Source organism: Trachemys scripta, chromosome 18 (genome assembly GCF_013100865.1).
Source record: "Trachemys scripta elegans isolate TJP31775 chromosome 18, CAS_Tse_1.0, whole genome shotgun sequence".
In the NCBI taxonomy this organism is placed as follows: Eukaryota; Metazoa; Chordata; order Testudines; family Emydidae; genus Trachemys; species Trachemys scripta.
Genome location: NC_048315.1, coordinates 17,460,872 through 17,483,991, shown reverse-complemented (window position 1 = coordinate 17,483,991; position 23,120 = coordinate 17,460,872). Strand labels below are relative to the sequence as shown.

Sequence of the window (23,120 nt, the reverse complement as noted above, 5' to 3'; positions counted from 1 at the left end):
AACATCTAATTAAAGTATGTACTCCTGTCCAAGCAAGGCTGGAGGGGTGGGGAAACAGCCTCAGTATTCACAGATGCAAATCAAGAAGTCCTTCCAGAATTTAAGACATATTTTTTAGGGCTGTCAAGCAATTAAATTTTGTTATCACAATTAATCACACGATTAAAAAAATTGATTACGACTAATCCCACTGTTAAAACAATAATAGAATACCATTTATATAAATATTTTTGGATGTTTTCCACATTTTCAAATATATTGATGTCAATTACAACACAGAATACAAAGTGTACACTGCTCGCTTTATATTTATTAATAATATTTGCATTGTAAAAATAAAATAGTATTTTTCAATTCATCTCTTTATCATGAAAGTTGAACTTACAAATGTAGAGATGTGTCCAAAAAAATAAAAAATAAACCTGCTTTCAAAAATAAAACAAAGTCCACTCAGTCCTATTTCTTGTTCAGCCAATCAATCAGACAAACAAGTTTGTTTACATTTGCAGGAGATAATGCTGCCTGCTTCTTGTTCACAATGTCACCTGAAAGCGAGAAAAGGTGTTCTCATGGTACTGTTGTAGCCAGCATCGAAAGATATTTACATCCCAGATGTCCTAAAGATTCATATGTCCCTTGATGCTTCAACCACCATTCCAGAGGACATGCGTCCATGCTAATGATGGGTGCTGCTTGATAACGATCCAAAGTACACATCTACCCAGATATAATGCGGCCCAATATAACGCAAATTCGAATATAACGCAGTAAAGCAGCGCTCCAGGGGACGGAGCTGCTTTACCTCGTTATAGCCAAATTCGTGTTACCGCAAGCGGTTCCTCTGTGCCCGCCCGTTACTTGCTGCAGCCCTCCCTGGGGCCCCCCCGCCGCAGCTCACCTCCGTTCCACCTCCTCCCATGAGTGCACCGCAGCTCCTCTTCTCCCTCCTCCCAGGCTTGCTGTGCCAATCAGTAAGTAAGGGGGGGGGGGCGCAGAGGAACTGCTCCCTGCCCCAGATCACCTCCGCTTCGCCTCCTCCTCCTACGAGCACGTTGCTCAGCTCCGCTTCTCCTCCCTCCCAGGCTTGCCGCGCCAAACAGCTGATTGGCGCGGCAAGCCTGGAAGGGAGGGAGAAGCGGAGTGGTGGCGGCGCACTCAGGGAGGAGGCGGAGGCAGAGCGCAGGTGAGCTGGGGCGGGGAGTGGTTCCTCTCCCTAACCCGATGTAACGCGGTCTCACCTGTAACACGGTGAGATTTTGGGCTCCTGAGGACCACGTTATATTGGGGTAGAGGTGTAGTGCAGACCAACACATGCTCATTTTCATCATCTGAGTCAGATGTTACCAGCAGAAGGTTGATTTTCTTTTTTGGTGGTTCGGGTTCTGTAGTTTTCACACCAGAGTGTTGCTCTTTTAAGTCTTCTGAAAGCTTGCTCCACACCTCATCCCTCTCAGATTTTGGAAGGCACTTCAGATTCTTAATCCTTGGGTTGAGTGCTTTAGCTATCTTTAGAAATCTCACATTGGTATCTTCTTTGCGTTTTGTCAAATCTGTAGAGAAAGTGTTCTTAAAACGAACAACATGCTGGATCATCATCCCAGACTGTTATAACATATGGCAGAATGCGGGTAAAACACAGAGCAGGAGACATACAATTCTCCCCCAAGGAGTTCCGTTACAAATTTAATTACATTATTTTTTTAAATGAATGTCATCAGCATGGAAGCATGTCCTCTGGAATGGTGACCAAAGCATGAAGAGGCATATGAATGTTTAGCATTCATAAATAAATACCTTGCAATGCCGGCTACAAAAGTGCCATGCACATATCTGTTCTTACTTTCAGGTGACATTGTAAATAAGAAGCGGGTAGCATTATCTCCCGTAAATGTAATCAAAATTATTTCTCTTAGCGATTGGCTGCACAAGTAGGACTGAGTGGACTTGTAGGCTCTAAAGTTTTACATTGTTTTGCTTTTGAGTGCAGTTATGTAACAAAAAAATTTGTACATTTGTAAGCTGCGCTTTCACAATAAAGAGATTGCACTACGGTACTTGTATGAGGTGAACTGAAAAATACTATTTCTTTTGTTTATCATTTTTACGGAGCAAATATTTATAATAAAAAATAATATCTACTTTGATTTCAATTACAACACAGAACATATATCTGAAAATATAGAAAAACATCCAAAATATTTAATAAATTTCAATTGGATTCTATTGTTTAACAGTGCGATTAAAACTGCAATTAATCACGATTAAGCTTTTAAAATCACAATTACTTTTTTGAGTTCATTGCACGAGTTAACTGCGATTAATCGACAGCCCTAATATTCTTCCATTTGCCATGTTGCTTCAGCTCTGGGGTATATGAACAAACAAGAACATGCAACCGTAATTTCATTTTACTGGTTTCCAGGACAGCACTTGAAGGGGAGGGAATATGGGCTGTCAATGAAACAAGCTGGATAAAATAAAAAGAAAAATTCTGTAATAAACTAGTTTATTATTAACTGAATGGCTTTTGTCACTAAGCAGGCTAAGTGTAATTGCAGCCCTTAGCTTGCATGCAGCAACCAGATACTTCTCGATACTGACTTGTGAGCCACATACACCTCTACCTCGATATAACGTTGTCCTCGGGAGCAAAAAAATCTTACCGCGTTATAGGTGAACCGCGTTATATCGAACTTGCTTTGATCCACCGGAGTGCGCAGCCCTGCCCCCCTCGGAGCACTGCTTTACCGCGTTATATCGAGTTGCGTTATATCGGGGTAGAGGTGTACATTATACCGCTCTAGATTCTAACAGAATTTAATACACAGCACTTTAGCTGACTAAACTTTAATAGAGCCAATAATTTATTGCTGTTGCACTGCATCCTAGCACTGGATACTGCCCGCCACCTCTTTATTGCTCTCTGCTCTCACTAAGAACTGGCCTTCATGGTAGTCTGCCTCCTTTTTCCTTTCCTTTAAATCTTAACAGGAGGTGGAGCTTCTTTCATGAAACTGAAGTAAAAGCCTGAAATTTCACTCCTAGAGACAGAGTCAGTTCAACAAATGGGGCAGATACAGGGACAAGGCTTGCATCTTGATTTAAAAAAAAGAATAGAGTGGAAATAGGGTTGCCAGTTTTGATTGGACATATTCCTGGAGGCTTCATCACATGACGTGATCTTTAATTAAAGATTAATCTTTAATTCCTGGAGACTCCAGGACAATCCTGGAGGGCTGAAAACTCTAAGTGGAGACTCAAGGTGATTTACTGAGCTGCAGTATTTTGGCAGGAATCCTCCTACTGAGGTAGATTAAATGTGGTGGAGGGGAAATGTTTTTCTGCACTGAATGGACATATTTGGGGGCATTACTGCTACTGACAGCTTCATATTTCAGGCACCCCTTCTGTGAAATATTATAAGCTCTGACATATCATTTGGCTTGCTCTTCTGTTTTGGCACAGAGTTATCTCCCCTGTATAAAAATATTACAGTCTTCTTCAGCAGTGGGCCACAGCAGCCTCTAATAACAACACTGTAGTAATAATAATTGCATTAATATAGCATTTTTCAAGAGAGGAGCTTAAATTGCTTTCCAAAATGTGGATAAATATTATGATCCCCATTTTAGAGATTGGGTAACTATGGAAACAAGAGAAATAAAGTGACTTGTCCAAGGACACATAAGTCAATGGCAGAGGCAGGAATTTAACTTTGGTCTCCTGACGCCTAGTTCCCTGTTCTATTAAACCACGCTGCCTCCCACATGGTAAAATGGAGAGAAAATAAAAAGGTTTGCTTGAACCAGGTCTGCTAATAGCCCAAATGGGGCAGTGGCATCGATGGGAGAATGGGCACTCCAGTACCTACCAATATGGCGCTAATGTTGCTGAAAGTCATATGTCTATACTGAAATGAGTATCTCATGTGTTAGAAGTGTTTGAGGCAGATTTAGTGGTTTGACATGAGGGAAAGGTGGATAAAAACTAACATCTCTGCAGCTCAGGGGGCCTGGGAGGGGCCATCTGACAGCAGAAGGGAAGACAAAAGGAGGTGTGTGTTAGTCCATGCAAGATAATATTGGATTTCTGGAACAACTTCTAGCTGCTATAATTATAGTTATCACATTCTGCTTACATTAATAAGGTTAATGCTTGTCTAAATAGACACCATTAGTTCTGCTCAACAGCAGCCAAAGTACAGCTAATGTAGTGGGTGCTCACAGATGTCATGTGCAGCACAGCACCAGGAGTGCAGGTGGCCAGAAGACAAACATGTTTTCTCCAAACTCAATGGCAGTTTCCACTCCATATGTAACACTTTCCTTTAGCTGAGGCTGAGCCTCACAAATACTTTTGGATCAAGATTTAGGCCAGCAAGTGGTCCGCTGCAAAAAAGGACAAGCACGTGGAAGAAATGCTGATGAGGCCTTACATTTTCAAAAGTGACTAGTGATTTTGGACGGCACAATTTTTATGCACCCAGCTTACAACTCCTTAAAGAAGCCTGATTTTCAGAAGACCTGGGTGCTCAGAACTTTGGAAAAAACTCAGGCACACTGAGATCGGAGATATTGCTGATTTTCCCAGCATTCAGTATGTCTAAAGAAAACTGATCATCAATCACTGCAGCATCTTTCAATTTCAAATGGCCCCAGCATGCTGCTCATATTAAGATTATAGGACAAAATACCTATTGTGTGTGTAAAAGTGAAATGTTTCTAAATCTCTAGCATTTACAAAATATTTTTAACTTTCTCTGATTTAAGCTATGAATGCTGAATCGACCATGGCCGACGAAGGTAAAGAGAAATCATTCTGGATCCTATTCTGATTTCAGAGGGATTCGAGAAAGAGAGTGCACACAAAGGAAAGAAAATTGTACTTCAAGGAAGGGTTTAAGGCGGCTGGCCTGGCAAATAACACAATGGGCCAGATCCTCAGCTAGTGCAAATCAGAGTAGCTCCATTCATGTCAAAGAACCTGAAGTCAAATCAACAGGGACCTAAATTTTCAGAAGTGCCCTAATAGTTTTGGGTATCTCAATTTGTGGATGCCTTGGTCAATGGAGCTATCTGTGTCAATTAACACCAGCTGAGGCCATGTCAGGGTTACAAGTCCTTTATGATCTGTAGTTTAGTAACAAATAGCCTTGCCCTCTAAAAATCAGGGCCCTTTAATGTGTCTAAAGTAGGGCACACACACAAAAAAGGAGACACCCAATCACTGGTCACTTTAGAAAGTCCAGATACTTTGGCTCCAGAGGTCACAAAGCCTTTGTGATCAAAGGGTGTTGGATGCCTACACACTTGTGTGCATCTTCAAGTGCCTTAATAACTTTATAAATCTGGCCATATGCCCCGAAATCAAATGCCTTTTTAAAAACACTTTTGTGGTATCCACAAAAAGAAGAACAGGAGTACTTGTATCCACTGATTGAGACAGATTTCACTACTGCCTGGGATTCCAAGTTAATTGCAAAATGAATGTAAATATAAAGGATTTCTCTTAGACAAAGCTGACAAAGTTTTACATATGCAGAATGTTCAGCGAGCCTCATGAAAGGTCCTTCTATGATCAGAGCCTACACATTCCCCTCCTTTCCCCCAACATACACACATTTTGCTGGCTGTGGTTATTTATAAAGAGAAAGACTTTCTTCCAAGATAAATATTTTAAGCCTACAGTAGGGTGAGCTACTGTCAGGAGCATCGTCAATCTAAATGGCTATGCACTGTGTACTCTCAGACTCGATACTGAAGGAGATGCTTAATTTACTAGGCATGCTGGGGAAGTGAATACCACAGCATGCTTTTCTGAGAGAGAGAAATTGCAGGGGGCAGTGAGAGGGCATAGAAAGAGAACTTGCTTGGCTCTTCTAGACAAACCCTCTTACCACTGCAGATGTAGGGAATGGAACAGATTCCTGAGGACCCCTGGGCTCTCACTGATGGAGTTTCACTCCATGTAATAAGGCAGGGTAGCTTTCATCTAAATTCTAATGATGGATGTGGGCGGGACTTCTGCTAATCCTGACCCTGAAGATTTCATTTTTGTGGAAGATCATTTCTCCAGCTGGATTAGATCCTTAAAGTAGCCTGGACTCAAGGGACTATGCCTATTCTGAGTGTTTGGGGCACTGAGAGCTTCGATTCTTTAACAGAACCACTGTCTGCCCATAATGCCTTGCATCTGACTCAACCATTTTTCAAAAACCTCTTTCTATCCTTTATTCAACTTCACCACTTAGGAAGACTCTTGAGGGCTTTCTACCACTTCTGGGTCAGACTTTAACCTGCCCACTCACCCATGAGTGGACTGTGGAGAAGCGAAATTAGTTTGAAAGGCTGTATGACCCTTTGAAGGAATCTTCACACCTGTGGGAAATTTTAGACTGACTTTTCTTTTTGAAAGTTTCCAGCAAATGCCCCACTAACAATGAAGCTTAACATTTATGACAGGATATTGCCAACAGCCTTCACCACTGAGAAAGTTAAAGATGACTTGGATTCAGGAATGCCAACTCTGGTCTTCTTGGCTTTTGCGAGAGAGCCTACTGGGTTTCACACTGGTATATTGTTAGCTCTCACTCCTTAACCATGTGAGTGGGTTTAACTTCCTTTCTTCTAAAATATTAGTCACTGAAGCTAAATAGGTGTGAAGAAAATCAAAGAGATCTTTAATAGTCTGATTAAAAATCCTTTCCTCCTCTCACTAGCTCAACTTTCCTGACTGGTACAATGTCATTATTTCATTAGACACCATAAAGACCTCTAGGCTTGTTAGGGCCTGAATTTACAATGTAAAAAAACAAAGCAGAAAAAAACCTTCCAATAACTGTTAAATAACAAAAACCAAAAACCAACCTTACAGGCTCTCTTTATCAGTCATGAAGAAACAAAAAAAGGGCACAAGGGCAATTCCTTCCCCCTCCCTTTTGCAGGTCACCTTAACATTTGCTGGCTGGCAGTTATTTAAACAAGGCCATTTCCAGTTGTATTATAATATGAGGAATGCTTAACCTCAACCGTTTCAGCAGTGATGTGAGTAAGACAGAGGTAGTATGGAAGGCCTTTACCATCTCCACAGTACACTCTTTATAGAGTGGGTAATGTGTACTGTAGTTGTTGCTGTATGCTTCTTGTTACACATTCAGGTTATACAACTGTCCTGTACGTTCCATAAATATTTTCAGATACAGATTCCCACTATTTGAATTCAGGTGGCCCAATTCTGTTCAGATTTTGAGGCTTGGGGTTTATTGTTTTCCTTCTCTTTTAGATATAGCTACCATTTAAAGGGGATGAATCAAGTCTGTTTCAAACAAAGAAGCAAATAGTTCAGGGTCTCCCCACACAGTGAAAGAAGATGAAATCCATTGTTTTGTTTTAATGCAATGTCTTATTTTGTTCCCTCCTTGTTCAATTTGTTAAACATGTTTGTTTACATGCAAAGAGCGACCACATACTTTCAGCCAGAATGACATATTATTCAGAACAGCAGCAAATTCTCCCTTGAGAGAATGCAGTGTGTGTATATATATATATCTCCTTTATAGCAGGCTGCATCTGAACAAAAATTGCAGCTATCTATGCAGCAGCATGGGGAATTTCTCTCAATATAAAGGTATAGTACACAGAATATAAGGCATAACAGAGACAAACTGCTTACACTACGTAACCTAGCTCCTTACTTTAAATGTCTCACTCTATTTCCTTCCTATCGACTGTGACAGATCACACAAGACTGCCTCCTGCTCCTGCCCTCAAATTGTATTTACTTCCACTGTCCCTTCCTACCTTGTTTCCTGTGGAGGGGGTCGTCAGGAGAGCTGCCAGTTGAAGAAGCCTTGGCAGTGCAGTACCATTTGAGCTGTGCTGCCAAGGAGGAGAGGGATGGGGAAGGATACTTGGCTGTACAGTAGATGGGTGAAGGGGGCTGATGCAGCGAGGCCCATCGGATAAAGCATTGAACGAGGACTCAGGAAACCTGGGTTGTATTCCTGGCTTTGTCACTGGCCTTAGGTAAGTCACTTCCCTTCTCTATGCCTCAGTTTCCCTATCTGTAAAATAGAGATAATGACATTCACTGGCTCTGCAAACTGCTCAGTGATCTACAAAGGAACAGAACTACATTATGGAAGGGAGAGAGGAAGACAGAATTTTATAGGCTGTTCAATTAATGCACCAAATATGTTGTGAAGCACCATGTGTTTGACTTTATGTTACAAAAATCAAAATAAATACATATATTTACTTTCTTTTTGCTTGCAGTGTGTCAGCTGCAAGAGTGGTAGACTCCACTTTATTAAATTGTTCTGCTACAGAAAAACAAGACAATTATATAGTTTATCAGGGAGAAATATCTGTCTTTGGGCCCAGTGTTCTTTAAAGATAGCATTTTAGATCCCTATTGATTCCATCATGCTAATGTGTTCACAATTGCTCATAAATCAGAACAGGAACTATAACATTATTAAGATCCTTTGATGAACGGCTGTCAGAGAATTAGAATGCTGTGTCTATTTGAATGGACAGTACTTGTTTTGTCTTAAAACAAGATGCTCTGTTTGTCATCATGCACAAGGCTCCCCTTGGAGGGGGGAAAAAAACAAAACAGCACCAGAGATCAGTGTTGATCAGAAATCAATGCCACAGAATCAAATATGGGAGTCCATATTCTAGGACCAACTCCAGAAGTCCAGTTATTACATCCCCATGTAAAAGATGGAGACACTGACAGGTTGTGTGACTTGCCTGAGTTGCACAGTGAGACTGTGTCAGAACAGAACGAAGACCAGAACCCAGACTTCATGACTTCCAGTTCTGTGCATTAGCCACAGGAGCTGTCCATAAATTAAGAAGGGGGTGGGAGGGTCCTTTAATTTTGCATGTTTGTTTCAGTGTTAAGATATTTCAAGGGGTGGGTGGAAGCTGAAAAATATGCACCTTACTTCTAGTATGAATTTATCAGTGAGGGTAACTAACTATAGAAACAACTTACCAAAGGTCATGATGGACTCTACATCACAGGAAATTTTAAAATCAAGATTCGATGTTTTTCTGAAAGATATGCTCTAGTTTAATACAGTTGTTGGGACTTGAAGCAGGAATTAGTTCGGGGAAGTTCTATGGCCTTCTGTGTGTTATGCAGGAGGTCAGACTAAATGATAACAATGGTCACTTCTGGCCTTAAAAGATACTAATCTCTATTCTCGGAGTGATGCTCCAAAATAATATTATTAAACAAAAATTCAGAGCTAATAAGTAGGTTAAATATTAGTTAAGCAGGGGAAATACGGAGGTAGCATATTATTAATTGTTTATTACAGCAGTGTTTAAAGACCGAGCACAAGTGGGCCCCATTGTGCGAGGCACTGTAAAAACACAGTAAGGAACAGTCTCTGCCTCAAAGAACTTACAATCTAACTAGACAAGACAGACACAGGGTGGGGGAAGGGCTAGCACACACAAGCAGAATGAACTATATGGTGGTGACAAATGTCATGTTAATTTTTTTTTTTTAGGGGGATGATAGGTGGGATTGGATAAACTAAATGGAAATAAAAGAGAAGGGAGTGGGGACTCTGAAGAAAAGAGGGCGAGGGGGACCAGGCAGGGGAGAAGAGCTAAAAGAGGGGCAAGTGTGATAGATCCTTATTACATTCAGCTAGCTTTGAGAACTCCATATGAGGAGCACAGAACAGAGACAGAAATGCTAAAAGACAAGGACGTACGAAGAAAAGCAGACAGCTCTGGAAAGTTCCAGGAGCACAAGATGTGCCATGCTGTATCAGACCAATGGTCCACCCAGCTCAGTATTCTATCTCTCACACATCTCTGCACTAGATGCTTCAAAACAACTGAACAAATAATTAATGGCCTGATCTTGCAAGGTGGTGAGTGCACTCTACTGCTGTTGCAATCTAAATGAAAGAGGATGAAGAAGCTGTTAATTCCCAAGGCTGGACTTTGGAAACAGACTGTGGGAAAGTAGACAGCAGATCCTTAAAGGTTTCAGAGTGGTAGTTGTGTTAGTCTGTATCAGCAAAAAGAACGAGGAGTACTTGTGGCACCTTAGAGACTAACAAATGTATTTGGGCATAAGCTTTCGTGGGCTAAAACCCACTTCATCAGATGCATGGAGTGGAAAATACAGAAGCAGGTATAAATATACAGAGAACATGAAAAGATGGGGGTTGCCATACCAATTCTAACGAGACAAATCAATTAAGGTGGGCTATTATCAGCAGGAGAAAAAAAAACTTTTGAAGTGATAATCAGGATGGCCCATTTCAAATAGTTGACAAGAAGGTGTAAGTAACAGTAGGGGGGAAAATTAGCATGGTGAATTAGTTTTTAATTTGTGTAATGACCCATCCACTCCCAGTCTTTATTCAAGCCTAATTTAATGGTGTCCAGTTTACAAATTAATTCCAGTTCTGCAGTTTCTCGTTGGAGTCTTTGAAGTTTTGTTGTTGAAGAATTGCGACTTTTAGGTCTGTAATTGAGTGTCCAGGGAGGTTGAAGTGTTCTCCGACTAGTTTTTGAATGTTATAATTCTTGACGTCTGATTTGTGTCCATTTTCTCTTTTGCGTAGAGACTGTTCGGTTTGGCCAATGTACATGGCAGAGAGGCATTGCTGGCACATGATGGCATCTATCACATTGGTAGATGTGCAGGTGAACGAGCCCCTGATGGTATGGCTGATGTGGTTAGATCCTATGATGGTGTCCCTTGAATAGATATGTAGACAGAGTTGGCAACGGGCTTCGTTGCAAGGGTAGGTTCCTGGGTTAGTGTTTTTGTTCAGTGGTGTGTGGTTTCTGGTGAGTATTTGCTTCAGGTTGTGGGGCTGTCTGTAAGCGAGGACTGGTCTGTCTCTCAAGGTCTGTGAGAGTGAGGGATCATCTTTCAGGACAGGTTGTAGGTCCTTGATGATGCGCTGGAGAGGTTTTAGTTGGGGGCTGAAGGTGATGGCTAGTGGCGTTCTGTTACTTTCTTTGTTGGACCTGTCCTGTAGTAGGTGACTTCTGGGTACTCTTCTGCCTCTGTCAATCTGTTTCTTCACTTCAGCAGGTGGGTATTGCAGTTTTAAGAACGCTTGATAGAGATCTTGTAGGTGTTTGTCTCTGTCTGAGGGATTGGAGCAAATGCAGTTGTATCTTAGAGCTTGGCTGTAGACAATGGATCGTGTGATGTGGTCTGGATGAAAGCTGGAGGCATGTAGGTAAGTATAGCAGTCAGTAGGTTTCAGGTATTGGGTGGTGTTTATGTGACCGTCACTTATTAGCACTGTAGTGTCCAGGAAGTGGATCTCTTGTGTGGACTGGTCCAGGCTGAGGTTGATGGTGGAATGGAAATTGTTGAAATCCTGGTGGAATTCCTCAAGGGCTTCTTTTCCATGGGTCCAGATGATGAAGATGTCATCAATGTAGCGCAAGTAGAGTAGGGATGTTAGGGGACGAGAGCTGAGGAAGCATTGTTCTAAGTCAGCCATAAAAATGTTGGCATACTGTGGGAACATGCGGGTACCCATAGCAGTGCCGCTGACATGCAGGTACCCATAGCGGCACTGCTATGTACCCGCATGGCCCCACAGTTCACTTGCACATTTACCAATGTGATATATGCCATCATGTGCCAGCAATGCCCCTCTGCCATGTACATTGGCCAAACCGGACAGTCTCTACGCAAAAGAATAAATGGACACAAATCAGATGTCAAGAATTATAACATTCAAAAACCAGTCGGAGAACACTTCAACCTCCCTGGACATTCAGTTACAGACCTAAAAGTTGCAATTCTGCAGATCCTTAAAGACAGTCTCTCAGCCTATCGGAGTACAGCAGCAGCAGCAAGAGCACTGAGAACCGAGAAAGAGCAACCACTTACCTGGTCTCATGCTCTCTGCTTCTGCTAAGCATGTGCTGTATGGCCTTACACTTATACACACTACGCTGCCTGAGCAACAAAGAGATAGGGACAACTTAATCAGTGATCCCAGGGGATGGATAGGACAGGCAGGCTCTGGGGATGGTGAATTCAAACACCCAGGGAGAGGAGAGAGAAAGTGTGTGAGTGTGAGACTGTGAGACAGAGCAAGAGAGAAAAGGACAATTTAATCAGTCAGGAGAGTCCGAGGGAAAGAAAGGGTGATCCAATTAACCATACTAGGTAGGTGGTGGAAGAAAGAGTCAGATTAGCAAATGGAGAAAGGGGTCTTTTGCTTTCACCAGCTGCCTATAATTTTTTTCTTTTATTTTTTGGCCGGGGGAGGAGAATGAGTGGTGTATTTTCAAATACAGTACTCCGGCATGGTATTTTAGAGTTCTTACATTTTCTTTTTCATTTATAATATCTCTGCCGTTTTATGTAAGACAAGTCACAACAGATATGGCAATAAGGAGATTCAAAGTCAGTCGGTAATGAGATTTTTCAGAGAGAGAAGCTCCCATCTCCAATTTTTTGTAAATACGGGGACCAGAGTCCCATCCTGACAATAAACCAGATTTCAGTTCTAACAGCATAGCCAAAGGAGGAATCTGGCAAAGTCAGCATAAAAATCTATTGTGACAGAATGTACTCTTGGGTCCACAGCCTACACACTGCTGTAATAATCTTTCTACAAGTATGCCCTGTGAGGTATCATCTGAAAACTCATAATTTGCTAGTCAATGTTGTTTTGATAAAATATGTGTGGCAGCATTGTATGTGAAGTTATAAGATTTCCCTGTATAATGCTATTAACACATGTGCCATACCATAGCAGAAGTTGACAAACAGGACCGTTTCAAACAAAGGAATGTGTGCTCTGCTTACTTTGCATTTAAGCAGTAAACAGTCATCAAGCAGGAAGGGTAGAAAAAGAAACTCAAACAGGTTAGGGAACATCCTTCTCCACTTTTTGTCTCCAGAATCTCAGCTGGAAATGTTTTCCAAGAAGGGACTGACAATACAAAAAGGAGGGATAAATACCCCAACACACCCGTCCTCTCTCTTTCTCTGTGTCCATTAATTCACTGCACCACAAGGGACAAAGAAAGCAGCCATTGAACTTGAAAAGGGGTCCTGACCTAAGAAGTTTGGTCAGTAAAATTGCTGCGAGCATGTGGTGAGAAAAACTTTGCTTTGAATTTAACTTAGTTTGTTAATTTAGGAACCAGTTGCTTTTTATCTTGATTTTTCTTGTAACCATCTCTCACTTTTAGGCTTCATTACTTGTACTCACTTAAAATCTCTCTCTTTGTAGTTAATAAATTTGTTTTATCTAATCCAATATGTTTAAATTGAAGTGTCTGTGAAATTCCATTTAGGGTAACAAAATGTGTGCATATTATTTCTATTAAACAAATACAAATTCATATAAAGTCTGTATTGTCCAGGAGAAGGCTGGGCAATATAAGACATACATTCTGAAGGGGGAAAGGGGGGCATCTAAGACAGAGTGTGTTGGCGGTCACCCTGCAGTATAACCAAGGCTGGTAAGAGCCAAGGCTGGTGGGCAGCACACACATATTGACACAGCTGGGATTGACTTTCAAGCTGGAGGCCGTCTGGGAGCAATCCAGACTGGAGGCTACAGCAGCAAAGCATTGTAAAGGGCGCATCCCAGGTTAGAGGGCAGGAGTGACACAGCTACTCATTAGTCTGGATTGTACCCTGGGTATGTTATAGCTATCCCCTCATCATCTTGTATATAATGAAGAGGAAGCTGTGAGCTGTATATACAGACAGCTCATACTGAAGGAGACAGTGCAGTCCAGTGGACAGAAAACTGGACTCTGTGTTAGGAGACCTATGTTCTAATCCTATCTCTGCAATGACTTATTATGGACCTTAGTACTAAAACTCTTTGTGCTTCAGTTGAAGATCACGTTACTCCTCTTTTTAAGGCATTTTGAGATCTATGGATCAAAAGCAAGTAATCTCATTAGTAATATTAATCAATCTTAAAGGAATTACACAGTAAGTGTACTACAGAGTTAGGGCAAGAACACATGCAACGGGTCCTCCTGGCCACAGTTCAAGAACTAGCTCCTCTCCTGAAAGGAGATTTCCATGCAGCTTTCTAGGCAAGGAACAGCAACCCCCAAAGGACTAGCAGAATCTCTATAGGTGTATGGCAGGCTCTTCTATAATACATCAGAGATCCACGTAGATAGACCTATCAGATCATCCCATCCATCTACCTGCAGCACATTCTTTAGTGGTTTTTTTTTTTTTTTTTTTTTTTTGAGATTAGTTTTAAACATAGGAACTATGGTGGCAAAGCACTGAACTGTTACAACTCCTGGTATAATGATTGATGAAAGCATAGCCAATACCGGATTGGAAATTCTGATACATCCCAGGGTGTAGCTGGACAATCCATCTTGGTTTCTGATTGATGTAGACTATCCCTGCATATCTGACAAAGTGCGGATGTTCATGGATTTAATCTTCATTTTTGCAAAAACTATAATTTACCTTGGGTAATCACTGCTAGCTCTGAATGATGGATGCACTGTCTCTAGAAAGACATTGACTGATGATGCCAAACAGTCATTGCAAGGAGAAAGGAGCAGTTTTAAAGGTGCTTTAACACGTGCAGGTCACCAACTCCTCCAGTACAGATGTGTCCCACAGGACTCACCCGGAAAGGACTTGAACGCTCACCTGCACTGAAACCTGGCGGTTATTCAACTACTGGAGAAGCAAGTCTGTGAGCCTTCCCTATTGGCCTCTCAGCTCACAAAGGAACTGTTTACCAAAGCTTCTTTAGGGATCTGTATAAAAAGCAGCACAGCATGATCATAATTATCACCACAATCCCATTTCATCCCCAGCAGGATAAAAGCCTCAATGTGGTGTCAACCAAGACACTTGGAATGTCCCCCCTCCCTGCCCATAAATCCACTCTGCCAAGTCACTATTCTCTCTTCATTCAAATCCACCCTAATGACTCTCTTCTGCAGTGAAGCATACAAGAAGCAAGTGAACAGATAATAGTGTAAGCTTTAAACAAATTCCTATTCATCCTGGGGGCTTCCTCATACATCTTTGTCAACCATACTATCTTGTTTTGACTGCAAGTATGCTGGAAGAGGAACTGTCTGTATTGTGTCCTGTACAGATCTGAGCTCACAGTCCATGCTTAACAAACGATAAACAACATAGTGGTAGTTGTGCAAAAGATACCATTGCATCACTCCATTTATTCATTCTCACCTCTCCTTGTGATACCAAATATCTCTGAGCTTCACTAGTCAGTGATTAGCCTCTGCTCTACATTCTCTGTAATTGCCCATATTTCCCCTCTGCCTGTCATCTCTTACAGAACAGCATCATCAGTCCTGTTTTCTGTAATAAAAAGCAACCACCTTCACTGCTTACTTTTCAGTACCACTGTCCAGTAAAGTTCTATTTGAGTCAGCCTCCATTTCTCTTTTTGGCCCATCTCCCTAGTTGGAAATAGCATGTATAACAACCCCACAGGATGGCTCATCGGTACAGATAGGGCCCAGACTCTTCAGCACAGTTCTCCACCGAGGGAGCTAAAGGAGTTATTCCATTAGAGGATAAGAGGTTGCTGCTGACTATCTTAATCACTGCATGGGTTGGCCAGAGAGGAAGAATAGTCTTATGATAAAGGACTTGTTGGGGACTTGGGATATATGGGTTCAGTTCCTAGCTGTGGCTCTTCCTGTGTGACCTTTGGAAAGCCACTTCACCTCCCAGTGCCTCAGTTTCCCATCACATCCCTTTGTGTGTCATGTCTATTTAAACTGTAAGCTCTTTGGGGCAGAAATGCTGTCCTATCTGTCTAAACAGCACTCAACACAATTGCATCCCAATGTTGGTTGGGACTTCTAGATGCTACTATAATACAATTGAGCAATAATAATAATAATGTGAGGTTGTATTTTAAACTTCCACATGAGTAAATAAAATTTTTGGTGTAAGGATAGTACTGATGTCTTAATGGAGGCCAAGCTTTCAAAATCTGACCCAGAGCCTACTGTCCTGCATGTTTCCCTCTCATTTCAGTTTGTAATGTCTTATGGAGAAACACCTCACAGAAGCACAATTATCCTGGACACTTCCTAGAAGAGTACTAGCCGGAGGCGTTGGTCTACTCATACAGATGCCATAAAAGATTAACCTCCATGGGGAAAAAAAGTATTTTCTGGATAGATAACCGTGCTGACCTTAAACATACAGACCACACTGACGTACTAAGGAATGTGTATTCCACAAACATGACCAACACCTACAGTTTGCTCCCAGGAAACCAAGTATCTGTGAGCATGTGGACGCAAGCCCTCAACCTGCCTCTAAATTTACCCCTAAATGCTTATGAGAATCAAAGCTCAGGGGGAAAAACAAACAAATCCATAGCAACTTTTCTCCCCAAGGTAACTCTGCCCCTCCCTCACAAAGACTGCAGATCCCTATCCAAGAGCCTAGAGCACCTTCTCATCTCAGTTCACACAGATTGGCACACCCAGCTCCCCAGGGTACAACTAAATACCTAGGTATACAGGTAAGAATGAACCCTGCTTGTGTGGCACAATCAACTACAGAAAGATTTGTTCATCCTTGCTTTTTGAAAATGATTGTCTGAAGCAAGTGGGGTTATGTTGGATGTAAATCAGGGCAGAAGTGGCCTGGAAAGCAAACAGGAAGATACCATTATTTGAATTACGGTAGTGCCTGGGGAGCCCTGATCACAGCTGGGGCCCACTGTGCTAGGTACTGTACAAATACAGCAAGAAACAGATGAAAACCTCTGGGTGCACATACCCATACCCACACTCTATACTGAACAAATGAAGGATTCTAGAGGAGTGCTGGATGGGAAAAGCCTGTACTGCAAAATATACAGATAATAAAAACCATAACCAAAGTCTACAAGATTGGGCCTATAGATTTCCAGGCTACCCTTAAAACCTGAACCATAATATTGTTGTCTTTAAAAATATCACAAGGTCCCTCTGACTTAGACTCCCTGCAAATGTATCCCTTCACCTCTTCCTGTTGCAGTGACACTCCATTAATATGAATGATGCTTTCCACAGAATGCAGCTTTGTTAAGTATTTCAGTCATGGTGTAGCAGGGCTCTTAATAGCTACGTTAAACTGACCATTAAAAATGCAGCACTGCACAATAAAAACTGCTACTGGAACAGAGAAATGAAGGTCTCTGCATTTGCATTTCAAACCAAGCTTCTTTTCGAAAGCAACATCTATTGACTAAGATATTGATTTTATATATGAGGGGTTTGATTCTTTTGAATTTCCCTGCAGATTGGAACTTGTTATAAATATATTCCACTGCAGTTACCTTGAAACAAATTTCATTCCCAGCACTGTAAAAATCACTGCAGAATTACACCACTGACATATAGAAGTCAAGTAAGTTTTCTGAAATTTGTTCTGAACCTCCATTAAAGCATATTACTGGGGCTAAAGAATACTGCAGACACCTATAGTTTGTTATATTCATATATTCTCTTTTATTAGTGCTAGAGTGCAATGAATTCCTATCTCACTGCTCAGTGACTCACAAAAGTCAGCCACTCCAAAAAATACAACAGTACAATAGTTTAAAAGTAATAATAATTTGTGCTTTTACAGTATCTTTCACCTGAGGATCAAAATGGGATTTACAAAGGGAGTAAGCAGAATTATATCCATTCTTCAGATGGGGAAAATTAAACCACAGGAAGGCTAAGTGACTTTGCCCAAGGTCATTCGGTAACTAAGTGGTAGAGTTTGGATTAGAACCCAGAGTTTTGACTTCGAGGCTCATGCTCTAGCTATTAAACGATGTAGCCTCCATAATACAGAGCTATCCCCTGCCCTCAGCTACACCTCACTGACTGCAGCAGGGTGGCGTGGGTGTAAGAGGTTAGGAGTTAGCCCATATGGATAAGCTGTGGGCAGTACCTTAAAACCTTTAGTTATGCATCCAATAATTTAGATGTTCATCTGACTCTCTGAAACTTTTGATATTACCCATCCCTCGGCTCTTCCTTCCAACAGACCCTGAATCCCCGTCTTTACTGAGTCACTCATCTTCCCCTCCTCACCTTCACTGTCAAGTCGTTCCTGTGGATTGGCCATGCAACCTCTCTCATCTCTGATGACCACCACCGAAACCCTTCCTGTGGAGCAAACAATTCAGACACCACAAAATGCACCTCGCCCCACTGAACCCCCCAAGCTATTAAAGTCTCCCACACTAAGGGAGGCAAGTACATGAGAAGACTATGAAACTGGAGAACTGGGGCCCACCTGAAAGGCTACCGTGTTCCTCCATCTAGCTGCTGCTTCCAGAGGGAAAGGAGATTTGGTGGCAATAACGGTGTGGAAACTGCCATCAAACCTCTCTTTTCCAGCAACCGCTTGAGTGACCAGATTGTGCTGAGGGTTCTCAGTACAGGTGATGGAAGGGGAAAAAGATTCCCCATCCCAGATGTTCTATGCCTCCTACTGCAACCTCAGGGCTGGAGCAGCAACCCCTCTATGTAGGACAAGGCTATCAGATATTGTGTAGTCACAGACTCCCTGCTCCATCACCACTTGCACCTACTCCTATCCACCTTCAACTCCGACCTCCTTCCCCCTGCCACAGAGGAATCTCCAAGAAGCATTACACTGCGATGAGCTGGGGATCCTCACCCCCCCATGTACACTCCCCAAATCCTGCTTCCACTCTACTACATGCAGAGGGACAGTTCTGGTCTTTGCAGTCAGGGACCTTCAAGTCCCATGCAGGGGAAGGACAGGAGGTGCCACTAAATTCTTACTATCTAATGATGAAAGATGAAACCTCACCATGAAACCATCGGTCACTGAACTGTATTGGCTTGGCAGCTATCTTTCTGTAAAAAGTAGAGAAATGAGGAAGCAAAGAAACAGGAAGCAAAAGAGGAAGAGAAACACGGGGAAACAGGCATGTGGCCAGAATGAAATATTCATGGAGGAGCCAGATTCTTGAGTGCTCAGCATCTACACGTAGGGATAGATGTTCAAAAAAGCTCAGCTCCCATTTAGGCACCAAAATAAGCGACCAAATGGGAGCTGAGTAGGGCTGGCCAGAAAACAAGGATTGTGTTTTGCAAAAATATTTGAGATTTCAGTATTTGTTTTTGTTCTGCATCAGAACAAAACAAAGCCCTTTCACAAAGGGCATTCACCAGAGACGTGGAAGACCCAGATTCAACCTCATTAAGAGCAAAGACTTGAACTTGGGTCTCCCCAGCTCCTGAGCTATTGGCTACTTTAGCCTGGGGTCTCTCTCTCTCTCTAAATTTTATCCTGGATCTAAGACACCTTCCTGACAAAAGCTTTGTCAAAACCAATAAATTTCCCCCAAAGGTTTTGGTTTTGATGAATCAGCATTTTCCAATGAAAAAAATCCTCACCAGCTCTAGAGCTGAGCTCTTTGGAAATCTGGCCTTAAGAGAACTACCAATGGCCTTATGTATCCTGGAATCTCACACATTAGAGAAGGAAAAGATTGGTACATCTTTGCCTCCCTCCAGTCAGGATTGTTTTCCAGTACTCTGTTCAGAATAGCTTTATATGGTACGAGTGAAGTTGTAAGTGCTATTCTGAGAGCGAGTTACACGGCCTACAAAAGGAATACAGGCCTTTCATTATGCAGAGCTTTCAAAGAAAACCCTATCAAACTTTCAACATTGTCTGTGAGCACTTCCTGTATTATTCAAGCGCTGTACAGCTTGTGTTACCACTGCTGCATGCCTTATTTTATTCAGTGAGCTCTGAGGTGTGAAATAGGACTGTGTAATCTGCACATTCACAAAGCTGTTTGGTGGGGCTCTGTGGGAGTCCATGCAATCCTGGAAACACTGTCTGAGGAATTTAGCTTCTACCTGAGGAATTATTTTTGAAAGTCAATAAAAATGTAAAAATCAGGAGAGGGAGATGGCAATATATTTACAGTTCATATGAAATTAAATCATGTCTCCAATAACCACAACCTCATTCACGTGGCATGATGGGAAATACCTGATCTCCACATGCGTAAACCCATAAAATAATCATGACAAAGCTGCCACAGCAGATAAACTTCTTGAGGGCCCATGCGGTAAAAAAACCCAAGGAAATCCATTTGAAACCAGCCTTACCTCTACTCATTAAAAAAAAATTATGGGGTACCAAATTTAGCTTACCATGCTGCTGCTTCTACTATTCAACTGGAATAGTTATAAGGAAGGCATTAACTTCAATGGGACAACTCATGTGCTGGGCACATGCTTACGTAGCTTACTGAATCATGACCTAGATGATCAGATGGTCCATTTACAATAGAAGTAAAGACTGCTTCAAGTGTTGAAGGCACAGACATATACAAGTTGCTTACCTATGTTACAACCTATGCTACAAGTTGCTTATAATCATAGATTATTGTTTTTAGGCATTTATGCATAAGTTAAATTTAGTGCCTCTGAAACTTTTGGCTTTGGAGGCTAAAGTTTCCTATCAGCAGGCAGAAAAGACAGCATCATACCTTGGCATCATCATTACAGCAGAGAAGAAACCTACCTCAGAATCTGAGATGGCGATCCGGTTGGACTCTATCGTTGGTCTCCTCACTATACGTGGCGAGATATGTGTTAAAGGTCCCGTTGCATAAGGACCATAGCCTGGAGCATTGGTAGAAGCCAGGTAGCTTCCTGTAGGTCTTTCTTGAAGAGACAACTTTCTGCTGGATAGAACAGGCCTAGTGGGAGCTTTCTTTGGAACATTCATCTGATTAACATCCTCTGGGTCTTGTGAAGGTAAAGATTCATTTGTTACCATGTCACTATGGATCCCATTCCTCTGCATGTCTGCTACACTGTCAGAAAAGACTGTGTCATTCTCTTCTATTGCTTCTTGAACATTTTGGTCATCTATATTAGGCCCAACAGCAACATCTATGGCTGCTACTCTCTCTGCCAGGTCAGTCTGAGTGTCTTTGCAGCATGTGTCTGCACCTTCATCAGTGGTGTCGGCTGGAGAATCTCCCATAACTGTGTGTGACTCTCAGGATCTCAGATGACACTGTGGACAGCTGTGGTCTTAGGGCTCACGGAAAACATGTGGCATGAAGGATTTTCTCCACGTGGATCTCTAGAAGGAAACACAATGAAAGATTACCGAGTGATAGCGTCGGCTAAGCAAGGAAGTAGCCAAAACCTCCAGTAGCAGGCATGTGAAAAAGATTCGAAGAAAATGAAGGCAGAATGTCAGCAGGGAGCTATAAGTTAAAAACATCCAGAAGGAAAAGCAAAACCAATCAACAAACTAGTTACAAAACATTTACAAGTGATAAGGGCAGAATTTCATCAGCTGATCTGGAAGTCAGCTAAAAGATACTTCTGCTTTTCATATCTAGATCAACAGATAGTGTTAGTTTCTAATACTGGAAGGAGGAAATTAGTACAGCCTCTTAAAAGAATAATGACAGGGATGAAAAGCCAAATATCTGATCTTCTTTTAAAAATCACATTTATAGGTACAGCATATCACAATTTCAGGGCAACTGCACCAGTATTTCCTCCTGTGTGGTCTGTGAGAGCACCCTTTTAAAGATTTCTAGCTCCCAGCCGTCGCCTCTCCTGGAGGGAGACCCATGTCTCTCTCTCTTCTGACAGAGATTTTTAAGGCGGCAGTGCTCTCAGATCCACACTCTGATATCCCCCATAGGCCAGCACCTGTGCTTTGCTTCCTCTCCATGGACTCTGAACAGTGTATTGCCAGCAGTTACAACTTACCACATAGTTCCTTCTAAGCAAGCACATTTATTATTAAAGTAACAGCATTAAAAAAAAAGAATAAAAAAACAATAAAAGAACCAACACACACGCTAAAAAGCTTATCAGTGATCACCCCGAATTCCAACATAGGGCTCAACTTGGTTTTCTTGGTTACAAGAAAGGCCTCAAGTCAATTTAAACTCAGGTTATTTATCCAAGCACCCTTTCCTTGTCTGCTGGTCTCTGGAGAATCTAGTTTGAACCAGAATATTCGAGCCTCCCCAAGAGGTGATACCTCTCTGGAGGTGTTAAAGCTGAATTATTTGCTCTAACCACCCCCTACTGTTTTCACTTCCTGGAGGAGCTGTGTTCACCTTCCCTTGATGGAGTGCATGCAACATCTGACCCACAATGATACATAAACCATTCATAAACTTAATACAATATGGCCTCCCAAAGATATTGCTGGAGGTTGCCCTATCTATCACACAGCATGACACACGGAAAAACACACATTGTGAACCAACCATTCTTACAGAGTGCATCAAATCCATAGCCACATAGGACTTCAAGATAATCACTACACTGTCCATCCTAGCGCCTGAGAACTTAGATCTCAGAACCTCCTGCTGGGAAAAAGCCTAGCCAGCTGCACTAAAGGGAACTCTCTGTGACGTTCCCCCCGGTGTTATCTGGACCTGTGAACTGCTAGATCACGCCAATCCTTGGCTCTGGGAGCCAGCCTTACCCTGCTCTGCTGTGAGAACCCCCACTCCTGGGCTGTTCACGCACAGCCTCTGGCATGAAAGCTGCTCCCAGCTACTTGCAACCGAATGACACTAGCCAATACCTATGGTTCCAGATACAACCATAGGAAACTTGGTTTTGCAGTGTCCATTTATGCCCGCTGGACACTGCAAGATTATATGAGTTCATCAATTTAACGAAGAAATTGATATGTACCAGGCTTGTTATCACAAGGGGAGTCTCTGACACGCTTTAAACCAAACTCACTGCTTCAGGTAGAATAAACAAACATTTATTAACTACAAAGATTGACTTATAATCACTTAAAATCTAAGCATAACAAGTCAGATTTGGTCAAATGAAATAAAAGCAAAATGCATTCTAAGATTATCTTAACACTTTCAATGCCCTTTCAAACTTAGATGCTTCTCACCACAGGCTGGCTGGTTGCTCTTCAGCCAGGCTCTCCCCTTTGATCAGCACTTGAGTCGCTTAGTGTGGTGTCTGTAGATGTAGGTGGAAGAGAGAGGAAGAGCATGGCAAACCTCTCTCCCTTTTATCATGTCCTTTCTTCCCTCTTGACTTTACCTTCCCCTTCAGAGTCATGTGAGCATTACCTCA

The 23,120-nt window shown here is 42.0% G+C and overlaps 1 protein-coding gene across 6 annotated transcripts in view; it reads right to left on the bottom strand.

The window, feature by feature from the left end:
• The window catches only part of CAMKK1 (calcium/calmodulin dependent protein kinase kinase 1), a 181,761-nt gene that overhangs the window by 97,435 nt on the left and 61,206 nt on the right, over window positions 1–23,120 (bottom strand). For all 6 annotated transcript variants that reach the window (XM_034752591.1, XM_034752595.1, XM_034752596.1 and 3 more), the window contains one exon: window positions 20,557–21,126. In XM_034752591.1, coding sequence (XP_034608482.1) covers window positions 20,557–21,024 — 468 coding nt within the window. In that variant the 5' untranslated portion in view covers window positions 21,025–21,126. The remainder of the gene's footprint in view (window positions 1–20,556; window positions 21,127–23,120) is intronic.